The sequence below is a fragment of the Drosophila suzukii genome, chromosome 2L (genome assembly GCF_043229965.1).
Source record: "Drosophila suzukii chromosome 2L, CBGP_Dsuzu_IsoJpt1.0, whole genome shotgun sequence".
In the NCBI taxonomy this organism is placed as follows: Eukaryota; Metazoa; Arthropoda; class Insecta; order Diptera; family Drosophilidae; genus Drosophila; species Drosophila suzukii.
This window is the reverse complement of record NC_092080.1, coordinates 1,305,753-1,331,330: the sequence shown is the minus strand read 5'-3', so window position 1 is coordinate 1,331,330 and position 25,578 is coordinate 1,305,753. Positions and strand designations below refer to the sequence as shown.

Genomic DNA, 25,578 nt, shown 5'->3' with positions numbered 1-25,578 from the left:
AAGAAACTAGCAGACCTTCATAAGAGTAATTCGGAATACCACAACCAAATGTGAATTAACACAACCATTGCATCTTAATAAGTGTACCCCTTGTCACGGGGACCAGATACGATCGAAACGGCAAGCTATTTGCTTTTCCATGACCCTGAATAAATAAATTTAATATATAAACCGTATATTAATTGATTAAATGAACTTTAATACATCATATATTTCGTTTATGTCTATAAAAAGGTTAAAACATATTATTTTTTTTTAGTAAGAAATGTGGGACGGATGGGTCAAGATAGTAAAACGATGAATTCGAAACAGGCATTTACTTTTTCAGGTATTTAAAAAAAAAAACTTTGCGATAAAAATCAATTGCCGGTGGAACAATTTGAAGACATACGTAGGTTTTTATTTATTTTTGCTTAATTTTTTGATAATTGCCGATCACAAGCTCTCAGAATTTTGTTTACTTACTTTCATTTCCCATAAATAAGTAGTAAAGATACTCAGAAAATCTTAAATTGGCAACTATTTTCCATATAATTAAAACGATATTTGATGGTTAATATGTATTTAATAACATTTTACTACGAATTAAAAATACAAACTTACATACATATACACGGTGTTTTAAGAATACATCTAGAGGAATGCGAAGTATATCTGAAGTTAATTGTCTATGAGTACGACTAAGGCAGTTAGGGGATGTTGGCGAGATTGACAATAAATTAGAGCAATGTTAGAATGTACTTAAATGGCGATAAAACTCAATACATACTGTTGCTGAAACTATCTTAATATAGCACTCAGAAAACATATACACAAGTACAGAAATGGAACTAATTTAAAAAAACATTTTAGGGCTTGTTAATGTACGGAAGTATCAGTCGTTACAGTTTTGCTTTTGAACCCTTAACGGAAGTGCACTTAGGATGGTTGACCTTGATACAAGGTGTTCAGATATGCTTAGATGCTTACTTCCTAAATATGCACGATTTTACATTTTGTTTAACTTACATTCTATCCTCGTTACGTTTTCGTTGTACATTGCAAATAAAATGGCATTACTTACGATCTACTAAGAAATGTTGCAACTTTACACAAAATTTACATATACATTTAAGTGCTACCGAGAATATCTCTTGAGTTTCGATCATAGGGGAATTTGGGGGTGCCATAGAAATCACTAGTGAACTTCGGAACTGTTGTACTGAAGAGAATTTGCTCAGACCTTAGGAACAGTTTGACTTTTGTTGTAGACGTATGTGGCACCCCTAAATATATAATTACTGGGGGTGCCAAAGATAGCAATAGGGTTTTGAATCCACATATAAAGGTGTCTAAAAGTATGCAACAATAATAACACCATAATAGGTGATTTCAAAACCCCAATTCTGTGGCACCCTTGATTACATATATTACACGTATTCCTCTGGTGCCGCCGGTCCGTTCGAAGATGGCATTCGCAGCGTGGACACAACCTGGGTTTGCTGCTGCTGCTGCGACTGCGGGGGACCATTTGTGTCGGGCAGTTCGGCGATGTCCTTAAAGACACCCATCAGGTTCTCGTAGCTGGGACCCCAGTTGAGTAGATACTCCCAGCCGAGCGTGGTGGCCGATGGGGACGCAGCTCCGTTGGCCTTCCGATAGATCCCACTCAGGTGGTTTGCTATATCATCGTCGCTGGCCACGAGTGTGCTGAGCGACCCCCGAAAGGATGACTCGAATCCATCGTAGGCATGCGGTGGAATGGGCGGGGTCTTGACCACACTCGTAGGGGGATTCCTGCTGGTTGTATCTCCCCCGCTGAGGGCCCGGGAAACGGGACTGCGTCCATCCAGAAGGCTCTTGCTGGTCGAGTACTTCCCATCGCCACTCAGGCTGTTGTTGTCGTACTCGATCTCCGAGCACGTGAAGCTGTCGTTGCCGCTCTCGTCCGTGGAAGTGGAACTATGGGCATCGACATCACCGCCCAGCGACATGTGGAGGGCACTACTGGACACTCGAGGTGCCTCACTACTGGAGGAGACGGCGTCCAGGGTGGAGATCAGGCTGCAGGTTCGCGGTCTTCCATTCAACCTCTCAATCTCCTCGGCCGTCAAACCCATGGATGTTTGCTGGGCCTGCTGTTGGGGAACTCCCGGTTTTTGCCTACTGGCACTGGAACTTTGGCCGGAGAGTTGCGACATCACTGGGCTGTTTAGACTACGCTCACTGTTGCTATGGACATCCTTGCCCACGCCACCGGAACTGGAGGTGGTGGCCAGGAGGGCACTCTGGAGGGGCTTCCCCGAGATGTCGTGCAGCGTGAGGATGCGCGGCTGCTGGGAACTCAGCTCGGAACTGGGCGAGAGCCTGGCCAGCGGAGTGCTCTGATGGGTGCGGGATGCACTGGTGGGCGGCGGAGGCGGTTGACCACCCTGGTTCCGGGTCACGAACGGAGCAGCATGGCGGTGCTGCTGCTGCTGCTGTTGGGAACCGGAGTTCTGGTGCTTGTGGTGGGTGTAGGCGGAAACCGGTGGAACACTGGCCTTGTACTTGCGCAGACCCCCCGCCTCCCGATAGCCCTTGTAGTGGTATACAATATCTATATCAGAGGGTGCAATCGAGCTGGCATTCTCCAGGTCGTAGTGCTCGGGATACTCGGAACCCATGTCCACGGAGCTGGCGTGCTCCAGAGGCAGTGGATGTAGGGGTGGAATGGCCAGGTGGTGATCCTCCCTTATCAACGGACTCTCACGCTCTATGATGTCCGGTCGCTGGGGGCGTTGCTGTGGCTGCTGTTGTCCTGGTTGAGGCAACTCCGCCGTGGGCTCCTTGAACTTCTTGGTCAGCAGCTCGGGACCCACCAGGTGATGGCTTCCCACTGGCGGTCGCATATGATCTCCGGCACCAACGCCCGGCGGTGAGGGCGCTTCACTCGCATGGAGATTACGAACCAAGACGTGATCCACTTGACTCTGCGCTACTGGACCGCCGGGATGTTTGATCTTAAAGCCAGGCACACCACAGCTCAAACTGCCAATCTTCTCCTGCTTTCCGCGGAATCGGTATATCACATAGGAGCCCAGAATGGCCACGACCAGAATGACAAAGAAGACAATGACCAGGGTGAAACCGATACTTAGAGCGTCGGCCACCTGGGCGGCATCTTGACCCATGTCGCCGCAGCATCCGGACTCGATCTTGCCGTGATATCGAACCTCGGGAAAGATGCTTCCCGATCCATTCAGTGGCTGCAGTTCGTTGTTCACTGTGAGATTGGCCAGGCAACCCACGAAGGCTTCTCCACCCACATTCAGAGTGGTCAGATAGGGATCGAGAAAGTCGTGCACTCCGGCAATATCCAGTTCATCACCAACTTGACTGCCATCAACCAGCAGCCTCAAGCTGCGACTTTCACTGAACAAACTCACATTGTGCCATTTGCCATCGTTTAGCTGGGAAGTTTCCTGAACCGTCATGTTGATAGAAAGGTGCTGTTTGGAGTAGTAGACCAGACGACCATCCTGCAGGGACAAAGAGGTGAACATTTGATTGGTGGCCGCATAGAGGATCTGTCCTTGATCTTTGTAGGTACGGAACAGCAGGCTCAGCATCTTGGGGGCCTCGTAAATCTGGGATGCGGTACTAAAGTTCCCAGCAGCTCGACGTTCCCTCATCATCTGACTGTTATCCAACCAGGCACTTTTGCTATTGTACAGATTATCCAGCAGCTGCATGCGTCGATATATCTCCGAGATCCTGAACTCCACAAATGCGCCATCCCCCAAGGTAATGGGTTCCAGGGAGTCGGAGCAATCAGGCGACTGCAGATATCCACCGCACTGGCAAAGGGAACTGGACCACCGGTCAATGCATTGTCCCGCGAATCCTCCACAACGTTCGGCGGCCAAAGCAGGTTGACAAGCCTGCCGATTGCATCCTGGTAGAATACCTCGCTCATGGAGTGGTGAACTGAGGTTCAGAGCTCTTCCTCCGATGTGCACACTGTGCAGACAACCCACCAGATCATCACTGTGCACCTGACCTGGACGCTCTAAAATGGGATCAGCAGAGGACAAGCCTCCAATCATCAGGGGCTGCTTGTTGAAGTTGAGGGTTCTGTAAGATATGTATTATATAGTTAGGCATACATTGTTAATAATATAGATGCTTACCCCACGGGTCCCACTTCATCCGCATAGCAACTGGAATCTCCGGGCGTGCACTCCGTACACACATCTCCCGAGTCCGCACACTTGGCCACGCTGAGGGACATGACGCGTCCGTTCCGGGTGGCCGTAACCTTGTGCCATCCTCCGTCGGCCAGATTCCGTCCAGCAATAACGGTGCTTATGGCGGTACGAGCTCCTCCAGAAGAGAAATATGCCTTTCCATGCACCAATTCGATGGCCAGGAAGTCGGATCTACCGCCACTCTGCATCCCGTAGTTGTAGAGCAACAAGGAGTTCGGTTTTGTGGTGGCGAAAACAATTGATATATCGTTGGTGGTCACATCCAGAGCGGGGAAAGTCATGTAGGACAGCGGTTGGAAGCCGTAGCTAAAGCGCTCGCAATGCCGTCCATATCGTCCCGGGGTGCAGTTGCACTTGTAGCCCGGCTTGAGACTCACACACAGTCCACCGTGCAGGCAGGGATTGGGTCGACAGGAGTCCGAGACACTCTCACACTGATTCCCTCGGAATCCATTACGGCATATGCAGAAGTACGAGGATCCGTCGGAACTGCGTTGACAACTTCCTCCGTTGCGACATGGCTTGCTGTAGCACACATCGCTGCGCTCCTTCTCGCAGTTTTTGCCATCCCGATTTGGAGGACACATGCACTGGAAATCGCTGCCCAGACGTCGGCATTGCACCTGCAGATGGCAAGGATTGGGCAAGCAGGGGTCCTGCCTGCGGCTGCACTGCTCTCCCGAGAATCCACTGGTGCACTGGCAACTGTAATCGTGCACTATCCGAGGTCCACTTAGCACTAAGGAAGGACTGTCAAGGACTACAAAGTTGTGGGCATCCAGCAGTCTAATGGTGGCACTGCAAACCCCTCCATTTTCACACACATCCGGTTCACTGCAGGGTTCGTAGCCCACAATCACCTCCTTTTGGAGGAGCTCCGCAAAAGCAGATCGCTTCTCCCTTAAGCGTTCAATCAAATGTCTAGGTTGTTGGTAGTTGCTCTTGGCCGTTCTTACTGCCATAAGCACTTGCAGACTGGTAGAATTGACACCACCACTCTCCAGAAGACTGTACATCAGGACCTCGTCCTCATTTCCCATCTTGGACTTGATCATCTCCAGCATTGGACGATAGTGATTAGCCAAATATTGGTTAGCCGTCATGTTTCGCACCATTATAGACACAGAGTTGGCCAGGGTCTCATTGTTGTAGCTCTGGAAGGACACACTCGCCTTGGAGCTAACATCCCCGTGCTTTCCATCATTACCCGTATAAGTAAAAACAGAAGCAATTGGAGTGGTGTGTGAGGTGGTCACCAGATCACAGCCTCGCGGAATGGCCAACTGCAGTTGACTCTGGTTGGGATTCTTCTGAAGGCGACATCGGTAATCGCCCACGATATCAATATCATTTGGACGGACATCGGCCAGCTTCACATTGGAAGGAAGATCTCCGTTAAACAAACTGACTGCTATATGCAAACTCCTAGTGGTCGAGGGATTGTCGTTCTGATCTAAAACCGTGATGGTGATTAAGTGCTGGGACTTTTGTTTGGGCTTTCCACTGTCCTCTACCTCGATTATGGCCTCCAGAACGGGATTAATCTCCCTATCAAAGCTGGCTGTGGACCTAACTATACCCGTGTTTCTGTCCACATTCAACCAGGACTTGTGCTTTCCACTTACTAATTGGTAGGCGAAAGGTCCACCATTTCTCGGCAGATCTGGATCACTGGCCATTAGTGTCATTATAGATGTTCCAGGCGGCTCGTTCTCAGATATATACCCATTCAGACCTTCATGCGTGAAGGTGGGACCATTATCATTCACATCTTCCAGTTCTATGTGGACCGTAGCACTTCCCGTCTGCGGTGGTAGTCCAGTATCAATAGCTCCAATCACCAAGTTGTAGGTGGCAATCTCCTCTCGATCCAGACGACTAGCCGTACTAATCTCACCCGTCTGCACATCGATCTTGAAGCTCTGTTTGAGATTGCCGTTGATGATCGAATAACTAAACTGATTGTTTTGCGGCCGCACATCCTTATCGATAGCCTTGACCATTGTCACTTTTGTGCCAATCGCAGCTGCCTCGGATATTGTCGAGGTGTAGTAGTGTTTTATAAACTCAGGAGGATCGTTTCCGTCCTGAATCGATATGATGACCTGTGCCTCGTCCGTGTCGTTACCTCGAATGCTACCATAGTTTTTGGCCATCACAGTTAGTACCACTCGGTTTTGGGTCTCGCGGTCCAAGTGACGAGCCACATAAATCAATCCAGTGTTTGTATCGATTCGGAATCCCTTGTCGTTGCTGGAACCCACTAGTAAGTAGTAGACACGACCATCTTCGCCACTATCTTTATCCGTGGCCTGGACAGCACCCACTCTAGTGCCCACTGCAGAAGTTTCCGATACGTCAAAGTGGAAAACGGGCTGCAAGAACTGTGGGTAAAACTCATTTACTCCTAAAACGTGCACATATAGATTGGCGTAGCTCTCCATGCTCGAATCGGGGTTCTTTGCTTTCAACTGCAGGTTGTAAACTCGTCGCTCTTCGTAATCGAAAGAAATTGCCGATGAAATACTGCCATTGCTTGGGTTCATCACAAAGAAGTGCCTGTCCGTTCCGCTGGGCAGGAAGGCATAATGGATTATGGCATTTTTCGGTGAATCCTTATCCGTGGCATGAGCCTGGAACACAAAAGTACCAATCGGCTTGTTTTCAGGTATATAACCGTGGTACTCCTTCTGATCGAATACAGGTGGATTGTCGTTGACATCCGTCAAGATGATCGTAAGCATCGCAACAGCGGATAGTGAATGGTAGCCCAGATCCTGAACCGTGATGTTCAGATGGTATTCCTGGATCAGATCGTAGTCCAGTTGCTTTTGTATCACTATGCCACCCGTGCGTTCGTCCACACTGAAGTCATGACCCTCATTTCCGCCGGAAATGGAATAGTGGAGCAAGCCATTCGGGCCAGGATCAGGGTCCGTAGCCCCGACTGTTATGATGGTGGAACCAACGGACTCATTCTCGGGCACAATCACCTGGTAACTACTCACAGAGAACTTCGGTGTGTTAAGGTTTTCTCCCGTCACCACGATAGTGACACGAGTCTCATCCGACTGCGGGGGAACCCCTCGATCAGTTGCCCTTACAACCAGTTCGAATCGAGAGTTCGGTGGCACTTGGAGGGGTTTGACCAGGGTGATCCAACCGTCGTGCCTACCGATAGTGAAAATCGAACTTAGGTTGGAGGTGACCAGGAAGTAATCCATTTCGTTGGTGCCCACATCCTTCTTGTCATTTGCATGGACCCGAACTATTCTCTGGCCACGGACCGCATCCTCTGGCAGTGGTGCCAGGTACTCCTCTTGCTCGAACTTGGGAGGATTGTTGTGGGCATCGACGATGTTGATGTTCACCAGGCACTCGGAGTAGAGCGGTGGTTTGCCATTATCGGTCGCCAAAACGGTGAGGGCGTACATATTCTCCGGGGACCTTACGTACTGAGAGTGCTTGAACCGAACAGCCTATTAAGAATTTTAATAGGTTTTTATACAATAAATATAAAAAACTCTATAAGTACTTACCTTCTTGCTGAAGACCTCACCCGTGGCAGGATCAATGCTGAACATGGGAGACGGCTGCTGCAGTGAGTAGGAGATCACCGAGTTGGGACCTTGTTTATCCCGATCCGTGGCTATGATCTGGCCCACCAAGGCGATCGATTGCTGCAGCTCCGGGAAGCTGAAGCTGTAGAAACTGTGTTCAAACTCTGGAGCATTGTCGTTTTGGTCCTGAATCGTGATCGTAATGGGAGTCTCCGCACGCCAAGCTCCATCGGAAGCCACAACTTTCAGGACGTACTCATCTTGTTGTTCTCGATCGAGATGACCGGCCACAGTGATGTTTCCACTCTGCGGCTCGATACGGAACTTCTCGCCGGGATTCTCGCTGAACGAGTAGGAGGCATTCGCATTGGCTCCCAGATCCAAGTCGGATGAGGTCACTCTAATAACAAAGCTACCGATCTCGGCGTTTTCGGTGACATTAAGTGAATAGAGGCGCGTAAACTTCGGGGGGTTGTCGTTTTTGTCCAACAGATGGAGCAGAACACTAGCCGTTCCCGTCAAATGGGGCACACCCTGGTCGACGGCCTCCACCACAAAGGCATAATTACCGATCTCCTCACGATCCAACCTCATTGTGGTGTAGATCTCACCCGATTCCATAATATTAAAGGTACCGTCGAAGTCGTTCTGTAAGCGATAGATAACTCTGCCATTATCTCCAGAATCGCGATCAGTGGCCTTGATCACAGCTATCAACTGAGGTGGTGACTCCTCCTCCAGAACCTCCGCATTGTAGATGAGTCGTTCCATGATGGGTGCATTGTCATTGGCATCCGTTACATTGACTGTTATCAGGGTCACACTACGCAGACTTGGGGTGTCTCCATCGGCTGCCTCCAGCCAAATCTCGTATAGATGTGTTAACTCATAGTCCAGGCCATCCTGGCCCACGCTCAAGACCCCGCTATTGGGGTCCACACGCAGGGAATCCCCCATATTTCCGCCGGCAATGGCATAGCGCATTTTACCCGCCAATCCCTTCTTAGGCGATGTAGCACTCACTTTGGTTATCAATTTGCCTGGCTTTACGTCCTCCGACATGGTAAAGTGACTGTTCGCCATGTAGGCGAAGGTGGGAAAGAGCTCAGGAGGTCGCAGGATTACTGTAAGCTCAGCTTTGGAGCTCAGAGGTTGTTCACCCTGGTCCATGGCCGATATAACAATGGTGTACGTCAAATCACCAGGAGATTTACTCTTACTCTTGAGCTCCAGCTTCGTGCTCACAACACCCGTTTTGGTGTTGATATCAAAGTACTGCTGATCTCGCCCACTAATGCTGTAGTGAATCGCAGCATTCTTGCCCTCATCCGAATCCAAGGCTCGTGCTCCAAAGACAAACTCACCCGTACTGATCCTGTCCGGAACTGTCACATTGTAAGTGGTAGAGTCAAACTTGGGAACATTGTCGTTGACATCGGATACACTTATTGTCAGGTTTACGGACGAGGCACGGGGCTCCGTAACGGAGCTATCCTGCGCCATAAGTGTAAGGTAGTACACGGCATTCTCCTCACGATCCAGGGATAAGGCCGTCGTAATCTCTCCCGTTTCCGAGTCTATGTGGAACCGATTCATATACTCCCCTAGTAGGTTAAAGCGCAGCCTGGCGTTCAGTCCTTCGTCTTTGTCAGTGGCTTTGGGTTGCAGGACATGAGTGCCCGGAGGCAAATTCTCGCGGACAGTGGCGTGATAGGACTGCAGTTCGAATACGGGGTCATTGTCGTTGATATCCTGCACCTCCACTCGCACAATTCCCGTGCCTGTAAGTGGTGGCGACCCGGTGTCCATGGCCACCAAGGTCAGGGTATACTCATTTTGCTGTTCTCGGTCCAGGGGTTTAAGCAAAGCAATATCACCCGAGGAGGCATTGATGCGGAAGAGATCACTATCCCCCTCTTTGAGGAAGTAGCGAACCTGGGAGTTTAGAGGAGGTGTATCCGCATCGTAGGCATTCACCGTAAGCACATATCCCCCATTTGGCGGTACAGTGTTCTCCATCACGCGCGCCAGGTATGGAGAGTCCAAGAACGTGGGTCTATTATCGTTTATATCCAGGATATTGATGGTCAGCTCAGCCGTATCGCCGGCCGGGTTCTCCAAGGCACAGTCTTCCGCGCGAACGGTCAGGGAGTACCGAGAGAGTCTTTCGTAGTTCAGGTTCTTGGCCACCCGCACCACCCCCGTATCCTCGCTGATGCTAAAGTCGTGGTTCTGATCGCCCAACACTATGGAGTATCGAATGCGACCATTAGCACCTTCGTCCACATCGGTGGCGGATACTTGAAGAACCATTGCCCCGATGCTGGCGTTCTCCGCCACCGAGGCGGAGTATTGCTTGGGATCGAAGACGGGACTGTTGTCGTTCTCGTCCAAAATCCGGATGAGCAACTGCGTCTCCGTGGTCTGAGGTGGTTCTCCTCGGTCTTGAGCTGTGATATTAAGCAGATAGCTTGAACGCAACTCTCGATCCAGAGCATCCACCACGCGCAACTGCCCGTCGGTGGGGTTCAGGGAGAAGGGCAGGGCCTCCGAGTGACCCATGTCCTCTCCTCCCTTGGCCTCCACCATGGAATAGTCAATGTACCCATTGCGGCCCTCGTCATTGTCGACAGCCTTGACAGCGATAACGACCGTGTTGATGGCCACGTTCTCCATTATCGCCGTTTCGTTTGCGGAAACGAAGACGGGCACTTCGTCGTTGACATCTTTGATGAGTATCGTCACCTGGAAGAAAGTGCGGATCAGAATTTGGCTAATTGTGCTTCATGGCATTCTAGATAAAACGGTAAATGTATGTACGTTTTCAAGCAGTCACACAGGCGATAAAAACCGAGAACGGGTTTAGTCCCCTAGTTAATTAGGGCTCCGCGAACTAAGATCTGAGCAACGCATTTAACTTAAGGTGTAAGTGCTATTGATGCCCAAGAAAAGAACCTAATTAACTATACCTGGAGCATACACCAAAATATTATTCTTCAACCTCTGTTTAATACTGTGTGTGTCGGCAGAGTGCCGGTAAATATCAACGAGATATTAAGGAAGACAAAGTCCTCAGACTTTTTTTCACACATGATATAGTTCCCAAAATAAACTTACCTTCGCAGTCGAAGAGAGCCTCTGCTGTTTCTGATGGGCCAAGAACTCTTGCTGATTCTGCTGATATCGCCTTGGCGATCGGTACTTGAGTTTCAGCTGAGTCTCCTCCAGTTCGCTAAAGGACGCGAATTCGTCGGCGCAATCTCGAGCGGTGACCGTAAGCGTGTACGTAGACCGGTGTTCCCTGTCCAAGTTTCGGCGAGTGCGGATTGTGCCATTACTGTCGATTCCGAACTCTGAATCGGCGTCCCCTGCGGTGATGCTGTACTCAATGAGCCCATTGTTGCCTGCAAGAAACATTGGTTATCAGGGTCCCCCAAGGATTAATGCCGGAAATTATCTCCCCAACTTACCCGAATCTATATCCTTGGCTGACACAGTGGCCACCTCCATGCCAATGGGAACATTTTCAAACACCTCGCTCGAATAACTCATGGGATCGAAAATGGGAGCATTGTCGTTGAGGTCGAGAACGTTGCAGTAGACCGTAATGGTGGTGGAAAGACTGGGCTGGCCGTTATCCTGGGCCTGTACGATCAGGATATAGTGCTGAACCTGTTGGATAGGACAACCAAAAAGAAGAGTGAGTATATTCAAGGGTAGGTTGTCACCCATTTCCCACCTCTTCGTAGTCAAGTCGAGCGGTCAGGGTCAGCATTCCTGTTTGCGGATTTAGGCTGAAGACGTCGTTGGCCCAATCCGAGACCACTCCGTAGGACAATTGGGCATTCTGACCAAGATCAGCATCCCTGGCCATTATCTGACCCACTTGGTAGCCACGCTGAGCATTCTCGGGTATATCAAAGGAGTACACGGTGTCCTCGAACATGGGAGGGTTGTCGTTGGTATCGCTCACCTGGGGGGAATTGTAAGAAGTATTACTTAAATATAAAGATAGCTAAAGATAAGTTTGAAGCTATACTTCATGAATTATACCAATATATATGTCTTGTAGACGCTTTACCTGGATGGTGGCATATGCCTCCGTGTACTGGATGCCATCGGAAACGCGAATCCGGAGCTCGTACTTGCTCTTCGTCTCCCTGTCGAGTGTGTCCTTGAGAACAAGCTTTCCGGTTGCGGGCTCCAGCAGGAACTTGCCATCGTGGCCGTCCATCAGGAGGAACGTCACCGAACCGATCGTGTCCGGATCGTGGGCCCGCAGCGTAGAGATGGTGTGTCCAATCTCCAGGTCCTCGCTGACATTGTAGACGAACGGGGTGTCGAGGAACTGCGGAGGACTGTCGTTCTTGTCGAGAACGGTTACTCTGACCTGCAGGGGAATAAATACAAAGCGTATTCGTTGCGTCAATAACACTGACCCACTTGGCGGGAGAAGGAGGTATTATATGAACATTGTACACACACTCGTACCAGCTAGCATCAGCGATATGGCATCGAGCGGAAACTAGTTCCATATTTGGCACTAAATGCCCAGAATATTCTATGTACGAGCATCCACTTATGTGCCCGCCGAACTTCTGTCGCAATGTCAATCGCATTCTTCATCTCTCTTAACCTGGCCCCAAAATGACCCGCTTACACTGGGATCTGGTTAAATGGTAGATGGTATATGCTATGTGGTATACGGGATATGTGAAGCAGCTTGAACTTTCTTGTTTATGACCGAGCGAATTATACTTTTGGGCCATTTCTCTTCGGGTTGGGGCACAAACAAAACCGGCTAAGAAATTATTTTTATTTCATGTGCATTCTGCACTAGTTCTAATTAATTTAAATGTGTTTCGCTGGAATAAATAAATTCTAATATAAGGACTGCCTTTCTAAAGCCATTACATAAGGAGAAAACGTTTTTCTAATCAAGCCGCTTAAGACCCGGCTTAGTGTAACTAGTCCTTGCCAAGTCGCACATCCAAGAAGGCCATAAATACTCCAGACTCGGATCCAGACTCGTAAAATATAGCCTCGTGTGCTGGGATAATGGTGTTAAGTCGGTGCTGGGCGAGTAAATACTGCATTTGTAATAAAATTTATGCAGATTTGTAACATCAGACGGCAGAAACAAGGATCCAGCTAGGGATCCACATCCACTTCCACATCCACGTCCACTCACGAGTGCATTAGTGGGCAGTCTTTGGAGCAAAACACCATTTGGATGCCTGAGGCCGGGTGAAATGTGTGCGGCTAATTGAACTAATTTGAGGCAGTGGAAAGCGGGTGCAGCTGCAGAAAATGTAACCATTTGTCAATCCGCTTAATGGCCGGCAAAAAACAGAAAGAGAACCCGGGAGAACACAGAAACTAGCCTTGGGATGGCCATAAATTTGCGTGAAATTCCAAACCCTGCAATCGGATCTGGGGACACTTTGATGGAAAGCCCAATGACATTCACTCGGCGCTCAGCTCACTTTTAATTGCGATTAATTCGAAAGCAGGCCGAGAATCGAAGACTAGAAAGCGCAGCTTAATTGGGTTCTGAGATCATGATGGCTTATACTGAAAATTGGCTAACAAAAATCACTTAACTAATGCAACTAATGCGGAATGCCAAAAAAACACAGGACTTTCAACTAGCGACCGGATGAAGCGTTGTTCCAACTTTGCAAATATTTAAAATTAACGCAAAAAAATTGAAAACATGACAGTCGTTTTAAATCAATGCAACAATGAATTGATTGAAACGCTCTTCGCACGCGAGGACCAGCGAGCGAAACATCCACTAAACCATAGTTGCTTGTACTAACCCAAGGCTGTGTTTTTTCTCTTTTTTCCCTGTTTTTTCCTTATTTTTTAGCTTCTGGCACGAAACTGGAACTGGAACTACACACATTTGCATGCGTGCATTGTTGGCATACCTACGCATACGACGTGTTGGCCATGAACACGCGGATCGGCAAGAAAAGGCAATAAGCCACAGGAACTCGGTGGCCGTCTGCGAAGGAGAAGAATCTGGCCCCAAAGAGCAGACCGAAGAGTGGAGAATCGAACGTAGTCTACACAAAAAGAAATTATTTTAAATGAGGAACTAATGGAATTTGATCTGTTTGTATATAAAATGAGTTAACATTTTGTGAATCAGGGCAGGGTCTAAACAGTAAAATAAACTTCTAAAATTTTACGAATTATTCGTATTGCTATCAAGGATTATTGTAAGAATTACTTCAAAGAAATCGGGTGTTTAATTGATCCTATAAATTTTCTGATATTGCACAGTAAATTAAATCTTTGCTGGTTTTTCATAAAGTTATGTATCCTAGGATGGAAATATTCTAATTTCCAAATAATGGGTTCGAAACTCTAGAATCGGTAATATGCAAACAGTAAGTTAGGATCTTTAGTGGATCCTAATTTTTATCAGTGCTCCCGAGCCCGGTTCTTTTCGCCTTTGTTCTCTCTCCTGGCTGTTTTTTCGCTTGGAAACCAGTATGAGGCGGTCTGCAGAGACCTGCGAAATACCCTCCGAACGGAGAGGGGCGGGTCCTGGGCCATCGGGAGACCCCGACTCGGGTGAGTAGGGTACTGGGCATAATTAAAGGCATCTGCCAATGAAGCAACTTATTATAATTCTATCCCTGCGGCCCATTTATGCAGCGCTGGGATGTAAAATATTTTCTCGATACACAGGTCTGTCTGGTTGAGAGCCCCTGGAACCCTGCCCCCATCAAATTCATTCAGCAGATAGCCGGGCTTAGGGACGCGACCGGCGGATCCTCTTCGTTGGCCTGTTAATTTGCATCTGAATCTGAGTCTGAAGGCATACCCGCATGTGCATGTGCAGAAAAGGATGGCTGAGGAAACGGACCTGTAGCTGGAGCTCTGCACCTCTGGAGCTCCGGAGTGGTTGGCGTGTAATCAACATTTCATATCAGCACAAGACATTAAAAGCGCATTAGTGCGGTCTCGACTTGCACTGATAAGCCCTTGAAACTGCCCCAGAAATGGCCGACACACGGCAACCACAACGAGGGAAAAGCACCCATATTCCCTATATCATCGGTTGCAAAGCAAAAGAAAGGTCGGCCCCAAAGTAAGTTTGAGGGCCCCTTGATGTAAGTAATCGGAATCTGATAAAACCACACGCGGATTCCGAACATATTGATCAAAGTGTGTATGATGCATCGTATCATTTGCATGAATTAAGCTTTCTTTAAGTTAGGGTCCGAATCCAAATGAAAACCCCGAACATGTAAATTGAAAATTTTCGAAATCTTAATTTAAAATAAGACTTGTAGACTAAATATTCAGGAACCAAAGTTAACCACACCATTATTATGCTTTCTAGTTCAAAAGAGTACAAAATACTGTTATTACAAAAATGCTGATGTACCGTAACACATTTCTTGAATATCAGGAATAGTATGACTTTTACAAGTCAATGTTATGATAATATACAAATATCAATATCATGGTTGTAGTATCATAAACATGATATAAATCAGTAATCAAACTACTAACTCACCTTCGTTTTGGAAGTGCGTGGCTGTCCGCCGAGGGCGATGGCGTAGACCTCAACCTCGTACTCGTCGGGTCCGGCCTCTCGGTCCAGTTCGGCGGATGTGGAGAGGATTCCCAGCTTGGCGTCGATGTCGAACAGGCGATCCACCTGGCCATGTGATCCTCCAGCCGTAACATTGGTCACAAAGTACTCGATCTCGGCGCCCGCCAGATGAGCAGTCACTGTGAGAATGCTGGTTCCAATGGGCTCGTTTTCATAAACCGAACCGGAAAGCATTTCCCGCTGCTCAAACTGCGGCACGGCTGCCTCACTTCCGCCGGAACCCGGGGTTATGATTGTGATGTACACCTCGCTGCTGCGACGCTCGCTTTGGACCGCTTCATCGGTGGCCTTTAGGGTCAACTGGTAGCGTACCTCCTGTTTGAACTGAGCTCCGGGCGTGAAGGTGATGATCCCCGTGTTCCTCTGAAGGCGGAACAGCTCCTGCTGCCCGCTGACTATCTCGTAGGTGACCAGCCCATTGCTAGAGGAGTCCGCATCCTTGGCATGAACCTGCATCACCGTGGTGCTGCTGCCCTTAGATGTGGATATCTTCGCAGGCAGGATGGCCGCATTCATGGACACGAAGATCGGAGCATTATCGTTAATGTCCTCCACAATCACAGTGACCAGCTTCTCTGTGGAGAGCTGTCGTTCCGAGGGTTGAGCCCGATCCGTGGCCACCACTGTCAGCCGGAAGGTATCGATGGACTCGCGGTCGATCTCCCTCAGCGTGTGAATCACACCCGTCTCCGTGTTGATGCCAAAGTGGCGACCCTGCGGAAGTTGGGGTTCCTGCTTGCTGATGGCATAGCTCACCTTGCCATTGAGACCCGAATCCGGATCATCGGCGGTTACAGTCACTATGGGTGTCTTCAGGGGAATGCCCTCCTTTATTTGTCTTACAATCGCAGTGCTGGGGAAGATCGGTGGGTTGTCATTGTCATCCACCACTAGTACATTGTACAAAACTGTGGTGGATAGGGATGGGGTTCCACAATCAGAGGCGGTGATATTAAGAGTATAGCTTGTTATATCCTCGTAGTCCAAGGGCTTATGCAAATAGAGGCTTCCCGTAACACTGTCGATGTGGAAGGTGTCCCTGCGATTGCCCGCCGAAATACTGAAGACCACCTGACTGTTCACACCCTGATCCGCGTCACTGGCTCTAAATCTCATCAATTCCGTGCCCGTTGGACTTGTCTCTAGAACAGAGACCTCACTACTAGATTGGGTGAACTCCGGAGCATTATCGTTCTCGTCCAGAACCACAATGGTAATGCTGGCATTGGAGCTCAGCGGGTGCTTGAGAGCAGCATCCCTGGCCACGACAATCAAGTGATGAATCTCCTGGGATTCCCGATCTAGTCTGCGTGCTAGGGACAACTGACCTGTGGCGCTGTCCAGAGTGAATTGACCAGCCTCATTGCCCTTGGCCAAAGTATAGTAGACATCTCCATTCAGACCCTCGTCCGCATCTTGGGTAAAGACATGGGTTATGTGCGTTCCCTCAGAGGCGCCTTCGGAAATGGTCACGTGGTAGGGGGCTCTCAGGAACTCGGGGGCATTATCATTCACATCGGTGACGATCACCTTTACCTTGACTTTGTCCTGCAAGCGAGGACTGCCATTATCCGAAACGGTGGCCTCCAGCAGCATATAGTTGCCAGTGAAGGAACCCCTTAGGATCCCCTCTTCCCCACCCGCCTCTGTATTCCGGCTGACCTTCACCAGAGCCTCGCGATCAAAGGGTCTTAGAGTCTTGATGAAACCATTTCTGGTATCTATAGTAAAATCCATCGTCTGACTGGACAGCGTAAAGCTGAGCTCCGCATTCCTCCCAATATCGCGATCCACAGCGGTGAGTTTACCCACAAAAGTATCAGCAGGTGCATTCTCCGGGATGCTAAAGGTAAAAGTGCTATTGGTAAACTGCGGTGCATTGTCGTTTTCATCAATCACATGAATAACCACTGGGACCACCGAAGATCTGGATGGATGACCAGCATCCCGGCAAGAAACTGTCAGAGCATAGTAATCCCTTTCCTCTCTATCAAGTGGGGCTCTTACGAAGAGAAAACCATCAGGGAACACTCCGAACATGCGCTCAGTGTTGCCCTCGATGATCTCGTAGGATATGCGACCATTATCACCCAAATCAATATCCGTAGCGGCGAGGGCGAAAAATCGGGTATTGACCTTCGTGGTTTCTGGGAGGGAAGTCTCGTAGGAGGTGTGATCGAAAACGGGCGTGTGATCATTGACATCACCTATGTAAACCGATAGACTCAACTTACTAGAGAGCGGGGGACTTCCTGCATCTGTAGCCATTAGTTCCACATGGATCTGGGATCCAGGTTCTGCTCTTATGGGTCTTTGAAGGTACAATACTCCCGTGACTGGTCCAATGCGGAACTGCTGATCGGGATTGTTGGTCAGGCTATAGCTGATCCTGCTATTAACACCTGCATCCCTATCCCTAACCCTAGATAGGTAGATCTCCTGACCCACAGCTGCATTCTCAGGCAGCCAGATCGTGGGCTCTGAATCGCGATCCAAAGCGAAAACGGGTGCATTATCGTTCAGATCGATGATGGCTATGTTCACGCTGCACAGGCCATATGAAACGATGGAAGAACTGGAACTGGAGCTGGCCAAGATGGTCAGGCGATAGTGTGACTGCTCCTCGCGATCCAGAGATCTTGAGGTGGTGATGCGGCCACTCCTCGGATCGATTTGGAAGTTCTGGTTCCTGTCGCCTTGGATGATGTCGTATGCAATGCTTGGGTCTATCTTACCATTCGTGGGCTTTACCTGCACGATGCCCACCTCGCGATTCGCTGGGCTGTTCCGCCGCTGCTCGTGATCCTCGACCATCTGGAACTCATAGCCACCTTGCCCCTGACCGCATTCGAGCATCTCCGCCTTGGACTTGAGCACAATTTCCACAATGGCATCTCGGGGGCTCCTCCGCTGCCCGGCATCACGTGCCGAGATCTGGAGCTTGTAGTGGGGTTTCGTCGATGAGGTGGAAGCTCCATCGCCACGCAGGCTGATGGCACCCGATCGGGCGTCCAGGTGGAAGAGACCCTCGCCACCTGACTCGAGTCGGTATTCAATTAAGGCATTATCGCCATCGTCTTTATCTGAGGCCGTGACTTGGAGCAGGGTCTTCTCCTCAGTCACCTGAACGTCCGCCCCCTCTCCCTTGCTGGACTTGATATCTTCATCGGTGAGCGTGTAGATGTAGTGCCTGGGATAAAACTGGGGATCGTTATCATTTACATCGGCCACATTCAGGAAAACGGTGGCCGTCGCCGATTGGGGCGTGGGTGCTCCCTGATCGCGGGCAATCACGGGGATCTCGTAGCGCGACATTTTCTCACGATCCAGTGGCTGGCGCATCGTTAATTGGCCCGTCAACGCATCGAGGGCAAACTGTCGCGGGTACAGGCGTTCCACGCTGGGCGCCAGGGCAAAGGTCACCGAACCATTGGTGCCCTGATCATGATCGGTGGCCGTCATCAGAGCCACAACCGTCTGCGGTGGTGAGTCCTCACTCAGGGTTACATTCTGCTCCCTTTGGCTAAACTCTGGTGCCTCATCGTTCTCGTCCAGGATGGTCACCTTTAGCTGGGTGTAGGCAAACTTGGGATTCGGGCCTCCATCCCTCGCCGAGATACTGAGCTCTATTGTATCCCGAACTTCCCTATCCAGGGGTCCTGCTGTCACAATCAAACCTGTCAGGGGATCCATGGAGAACCACTTGAGCTCGTTGCCCGAGAGAATGTCGTAGTGCACCTGGGCATTCACCCCGGTATCCTCATCCGTGGCCGTGATGGAGGCCACAAAGCTTCCCGTGGGTGCCAGTTCACTCAGTACCGCTGAGTACTCTGATTTTTCGAACACCGGTTCATGATCATTCACATCGTTTACATCGATGATGAGATGGGCTGTTGTGGTCCTCGCTGGAGTTCCCTGATCCATTGCCACCACAGTCAGGTTGTACTTGCCGATCTCCTCGCGATCCAGGACACCATTAACCCTTACTATATGCAAGTCGGCTGCCTCTTCCAGACGAAAGTGACCTAGCTCATTGCCGGAAACGATTCTCACTGATGTCTTGCCATTTAGACCCGAATCGGAATCCTTAACCGCCACGGCTGCCACAACAGTTCCATTCACCGCATTCTCATCCACGGTGGCCACTTTCCCGCCATCCGGGAAGAAGCGAAAGCTTATCATTGGGTCGTGATCATTGGTGTCCAGCAGGTTGACGGTCACATAGGTGCGCCCATCCTGCCTCGGAGATCCGTGATCCCTGGCGAACACCGTAAAGACGCAGCTCTTCTGGCTGGAGGAGCTCTTGACGTTCGTCTGCTGGGGACAGTTCACCCGCTCCGTGGTGGAAATGACGCCCGTCTCCGGATTCACGGTGAACTGGTGCTCCGTTTCTGCCAGGTAGTAGGTGATCTTGCTGTTGTCCCCCAAATCGTTGTCCGAAGCCATGACGGTGACGACTGGAGTGCCTGGCAGAGCCGTTTCATTCAGGGATACATTATAGTCACTGTGATCGAAGATCGGTGGGTTGTCATTGACATCCAAAATGGTGACGTTCACCTGGAGGAAGCCAAAACGCGGTGGGGATCCCCCATCCCTGGCAGAGATATTAAGTTGATAGCTGCCACGTGACTCCCTGTCTAGATTACCAGTGGTCTCTAGGTGCAGGTATGAGGTTCCTCCACTGGGATTCGCCGTGGTGGCTAGTCGGAACTTGTTGTCCACGTTACCGGCCACAATCTCGTACTGATCCGTCACCCCGTTCTCGCCCTCATCCGCATCCGTGGCGGCATCGAGGAGCAGTCGAGTACCGGAAGTGGCACTTTCGGAGAAGGAAATGGCGATGCTGGGTTCGGGAAACTCCGGCGAATTGTCGTTGACATCCAAGACCTTAATCCTTACCTCAATAGGGTAAGTGGGCTGCGAGGAGAGCACCACCAGGTCGTAGTGGTCCCGCATTCCTTCCCGATCGAGCACCACGTTGGTCTTCACCTCACCCGTCACCGGATCGAGGGTAAACTCCCTGGGAGGCTCATTAAAGCGATAGGAGAACTTTGGCTTGGTGGGTATGAACCCGACCGACGTGCCGCGCGGCTGACCCTCGAGCACCTCGAAATCGGCACTGGTGTCCACGGCACGGGACTGCATCTCACCCGCCGGCGAGGACGAGGAGCTCCTCCGCCGCGGAAAGGCGGCGTACTGTTCATAGGTTGTGGCGTAGCTCCGGCCACGCGGGGCCAGTAGCTCCAGTTTGGTGTCGCCCGTTTGGCACAGGGATTCCCTGCCGGCCAGGAGCAGGAACAACAGGAGCAGGAGCCTCTCCATTTGGAGGCTGTTTCTAATGTTTATTCTAAGCTTATTTTTCACTTCCTTCATTGGTTGCACTTTTGTCTTGTTGCTCACACTCTGAATGCATCGTAGATCTCGTCATGTTGCATCACTTTATCGATTTGTCAACTGTCGCCTGAAACAAAAAGATAAAAACATTTAAAACTATATTTTTGGTAATTGCTGCTTAGTGCTAATTAGGTATTGACGTGCTTTTGCCACTTGTTGGAGTAACGCTTTCAATTAACAATCTGCCTTCATGCAACGCGCTCACCAAGCATATCAACTGTTTCATACTCCGTCGAGCATAAAATTAGTAAAGCTCAATTCGATGGGATATGAGGCGCTAAAGCGTAAAATCGACTGAAGGTAGGGGTGCACTTTTTGAGGAAAGCCAAAAATGCATACAAAGCGTATTTCAAAGTTCCCACATTCTTTGAGTATCAAGTATTCAAAAAGAAACATAAAAATGGTATTTACATATGTATATACCTTTAAGATCCACAAATAAGGAAACAACAAGGAAGAACAAAAGACTGAGGAAACGAACTTGAATATAAAAAGGCAAAGCCCACATTCCTAGCTATAGGAATAAAACTAAGTAAATATCACAAAGTTTTCCAATACACCTATATTCCTTTTGTTGACCTTACAAAATCTCGAAATAAATCCCTCTCAACCTACACCTTTTTCTTAGTCTGAGAAATACGGGCGAATGGAAACGAAAGAAGCACTGGTCCAGCGTCAAATTGATTGAAATCCAGAGACTCAGACTCCAACTGGGGCTGCTGGTCCTAGGCTTTTAGGAAAATCTAATCAAGATTTAGGCGGCGTCTATTAATCAAACGAAATTCCGAAACACATACTGCGAGAGAAACACACCGGCGATGGAGACAACGACCGAAGGAAGGGAAAATTTCCATTAATAGCATGCGTGTCAGCTTTGGACCAAATTAATGCTTTGTGGGCAATCTCTTGTTAACCCGAGACTCTAAGAATATCAATACAAAGACGACAAGCCCCTTCGCTCCACCTCCACCCCTTTTATTTTAAAATAGTGGTAACGCTCTGGAACCAGCTAACTGATTCGTATTCGTATTAACACTCGAGCACCGTAAACGCCATAGTCTCTGAAGTATTACTGATAGACTTCCAAATACCCTGGTTATAAATCGAAGTAAAGACTAGCATTTAAAGTTGTTGCATAATTACTATAATTAGTGTTTGTCCTTCAAAGATCCTTTCAAAATGAAATTGCTATATGCAAAATCAGTTCGCATATTAAATACTATAATTATAGGTTGGTTTTTCAAGAGATTCTTATTATAAGAAAATGCGTAACACAAGAAAAGTTTTGGTTGCAGGTCATGTTAAGTTGTAGCCTAAATACCCCTCATATGGTTATGAAATCCGCCAGATGGACTAACTAGACGAAGCGCATGGCAGTGGACCCGCAGAATCTGTCAGAATTTGGACTGCGGTTCGAAACGAATCGTATCGAATCGGATCGGATCTCTTCTGTCTCCTCGGATACATAGCTAAAAATGCGTCGTAAATTTGGTTTTTTTGTTGTCCGAAGCTTTTGAAGCCGAACCCGTTCATTAATCTTAAAAATCTACCTGCTCTAATGGTATTGTTAGCTGTCGGTGTTGTTTTTGTTCCCCGTGCTGTTCCTTGGCAATCTTCTCATTTCGTTTTTGGTCTCTATCAAAGATATTTTTTATGTCTTGGTGTTTTGTCTTCTTTATGGCTGTTCAACACATATGCATGTATAAATATATCCATAGGAAGGTCTGTGTCCGTCTCCGGGATTTTCGGTTCTCTGTATCTATCGAATACCGATTGCATTAGTAATCCTCGCCCCGAAATTTCTAAGAATTTCTGTTGTTTTGCCCCACACCTAATGGGAGTGTTGAAATCTTAATATTTTAATAAAAAAAGGTTATTAAATGGTTGCCACAGTAATTAATAACCCAAGATCATTTGAGCTCTGGCGATAATACGATGAACTGAATAGTACTTTCAGTGATTCACAAAAATGCAAAAGTTTTCATCTAAATATTACAATTGGAAAGGAAAACAGGCAGTTCAATGAAACCGCTTTGCCATCTACACATTAATCACGTTTTTTAACGAATATGAACTTATGGGAAATTTTTAGATTTTCAATAAACGGAAATAGTATTATATATTACTTTCATTGGTAATGCATGAGCTGTCCGCCTCAAAACCCTCAAAGCTCATTTAGAGTTCACTATGCACAGTTCACGAATGGCAGAAAAATTTAAATATTGTCTCGAAGAAAGGAGAGAAAAGCAAAGCCATTTGTTTGATTGATGTATGCATATTGCCTTATCCGTCTCCTTTACACTTTCCCACACGCACCACGGGCTTATGGCATATCTGGTTTCCACGCCATTAATATCGATGTGCGGGCTATTTTCGAGAGCTCATAAAATACCATATATCTGTGCATGACCCGGCTAGTTTATGCGACTCTGCCCGATTTGCAATGCAAATTCAAACTCTGGTCCAAAGCCCGCAACAAAGGGAGCAGATATCTTGGCTAGAACCGCCGAAAAAGAACGCAAACCAGAAATTTCGTGATTATGCCTTCTGGCATTCCCGATCCCGATTCCTTTTCTTATTATTATGAATTTTTATTTTATTTGAGCTTTTCACTTTACATCTGGCGACTTGCAGCGCCAGTTGAATCGAGCTGGAAACGTGTTTTCATATTTCCATATTCTTTTACATTTCGCTCTCGAGCGAGATACCAGCTATAAGGTCGGAAAAGAGAGCCCCACCGTCCGTGTCCAGGAATATTTTCTTTTCTTTCTCCCGTTCGGCTCGTCGATATTTTAGACAATAACAAAACAAACCGAAAAAAACGACAATTTTCAGCCATTACGTGCCAGCGAGGCGTTCCATGCTCAACTCAACTCGAGATCTCGACCCAGCATCCGAATACGAATCCGAATCCGAATCCGAAACAACATCAACATCAACTTCAGGGGCCAACCTTTACAACCACAACTGCCTACGTTACCGTTGGCTTATAATAATTCCACAATTAATCTTATATGCTTTGTACACTGCGTTGTGTGTGGGGCCTTAGTGATATTTTCATAGAGTGGTCTATAAACATATTTGCTTAAACCACAGCCTCAGTTTAAAAAGAATATGAAAACATTCTAATAATAACATTAATAAATTTTATTTTTTATCTATTTTCCTTGATAAATATTTTAATACAGAAAGATCCTAATAAATGTTTAATACTTGCTGCCTAATTTAAAATACTTTTACCAGACCTGATAATATTTTATGAAAATATCAAACAAATCCAGTGTAAAAGTACTTTAATTTATGGGAATAGTTATAAAACCTTCGAGAGTAGGTTTTTCGCATACCAGACTCCCATTTCGAAGTGGTTATGAATGCATTAGCTGAAAACTGCCTTTCTTGAGAGACGCGTGGGCAGGGAAAAAGTGATTTGCGCTGGCTTATTGATTTTATGCAAATTCCCTGGCCAAGATAGGCTAAAATCTGCCATTCTCGGATTGGAATACAAGATGATATATGGAAGTATGGGAGGGGGAGAAATATCTATCCTGCATGAATGTTTATGAGTACCTACCATTTTTCTTCACATTTTTACATGCATTTTGGTGTTGGTGGCCTCTCACACACACACACACGAATACAGCGGCACACACACAGATACACTCACACACACGTACGCAGCATATTTATTTTTTTGTATTTTTTTCCTTCAGCAAAACGTGTTTTGCCTCATTTTTCGCTCTTGTATATATGGCTTGTAGCTGCAGCAGCAACGTTGTTGGAATTTTTCACTTATAAAAATTTGCAACGGCGACACACAGACACACACAAATGAACTCAAAGGGGTAAACTTGGGGGCCAGCTGCTGATCGGGATTTGGATCATATATTTTCCAACATATAGGTATGAATTACTGGGTAATATATAGCAGAGGGGTATTATGTTTTGCAGGGCTAATCCAGAGGTTTACGGTCGCACCTTCACTTTTTGTCAACCGTTCCGCGCACGCGCGCCTTTTGGTCCGTCGTCGAACTGAAGATTTCGGGCCAAACCACTCGCTCAGTGGTCTCAACGGAACTGAGTGGCTTAAACCTGGGCTCCAGCAGAGATTCGGTCGAGAGCCGAAGACTGGGAAAGCCGTCGGACGGGTTTTGAGCCACCGAAGAGAGGGAGAGCCAGAGACCCACCCGAGGAGCATGTTTCTCCGGAGGATCGAGTGCTCTCTCCCGGCTCTACCTGTTGTATCTGCAACACATTTTTCACTTGTTGCAGTTTCGTTTTTCATTTTCTTGTTCGGAACGGCGCTCTCCGAGTTGCGCTCCTCATCGCGGTCTTCGGTCCAGTCCAGTCCAACGAGATTCAATAGCCACCGGCGACCCATACACAGCAACAATAAAAATTACTGGGGGTACTTCGGTGGACTCTGCTGCACTGGAAGACCGAATTGGGGTCTTCGATATTAAAAGATCATAATGCAGGCTAAGCCATGTATTATATCATTCGGAATATTAAGTTGATCAATTGGTGATGCAAACTAGTAATCCCACAAATACCAATACAACACTTTATTATGATAACCTTGTGTATCATAAAAACTTTAAAACAATCATAAACCATTTTAAATTGCCAACAATAAAGGATATTCTACTTTACCTAAGGCGATCTAAGACCCATATAGACAGTATAAGTGCTTTAAAGGTGGTTCGGATCTTATACAATATTAGTTTCCTAGAAATAAACCCTGTTTATCATTTTTCGTACT

At 47.9% G+C, this 25,578-nt stretch overlaps 1 protein-coding gene across 2 annotated transcripts; it reads right to left on the bottom strand.

Annotated features, from left to right (window-relative positions):
- Positions 1-545: 545 nt before the first annotated feature.
- Positions 546-24,887, bottom strand: ft (cadherin-related tumor suppressor fat). 2 transcript variants are annotated; one of them, XM_017089118.4, is made up of 9 exons: positions 24,391-24,887; positions 15,327-20,886; positions 11,871-12,179; positions 11,529-11,762; positions 11,260-11,461; positions 10,907-11,193; positions 7,769-10,534; positions 4,152-7,708; positions 546-4,095 (listed from the first exon to the last, which is right to left on the bottom strand). In XM_017089118.4, the coding sequence occupies exons 2-9, from the start codon at positions 20,796-20,798 to the stop codon at positions 1,410-1,412; spliced, it is 15,513 nt and encodes a 5,170-aa protein (XP_016944607.2). In that variant the 5' UTR covers positions 20,799-20,886; positions 24,391-24,887; the 3' UTR covers positions 546-1,409. The 2 variants fall into 2 exon arrangements, with proteins under 2 accessions (XP_016944607.2, XP_036673813.2); XM_036817918.3 differs by having other exon boundaries at positions 24,795-24,863.
- Positions 24,888-25,578: the final 691 nt, after the last annotated feature.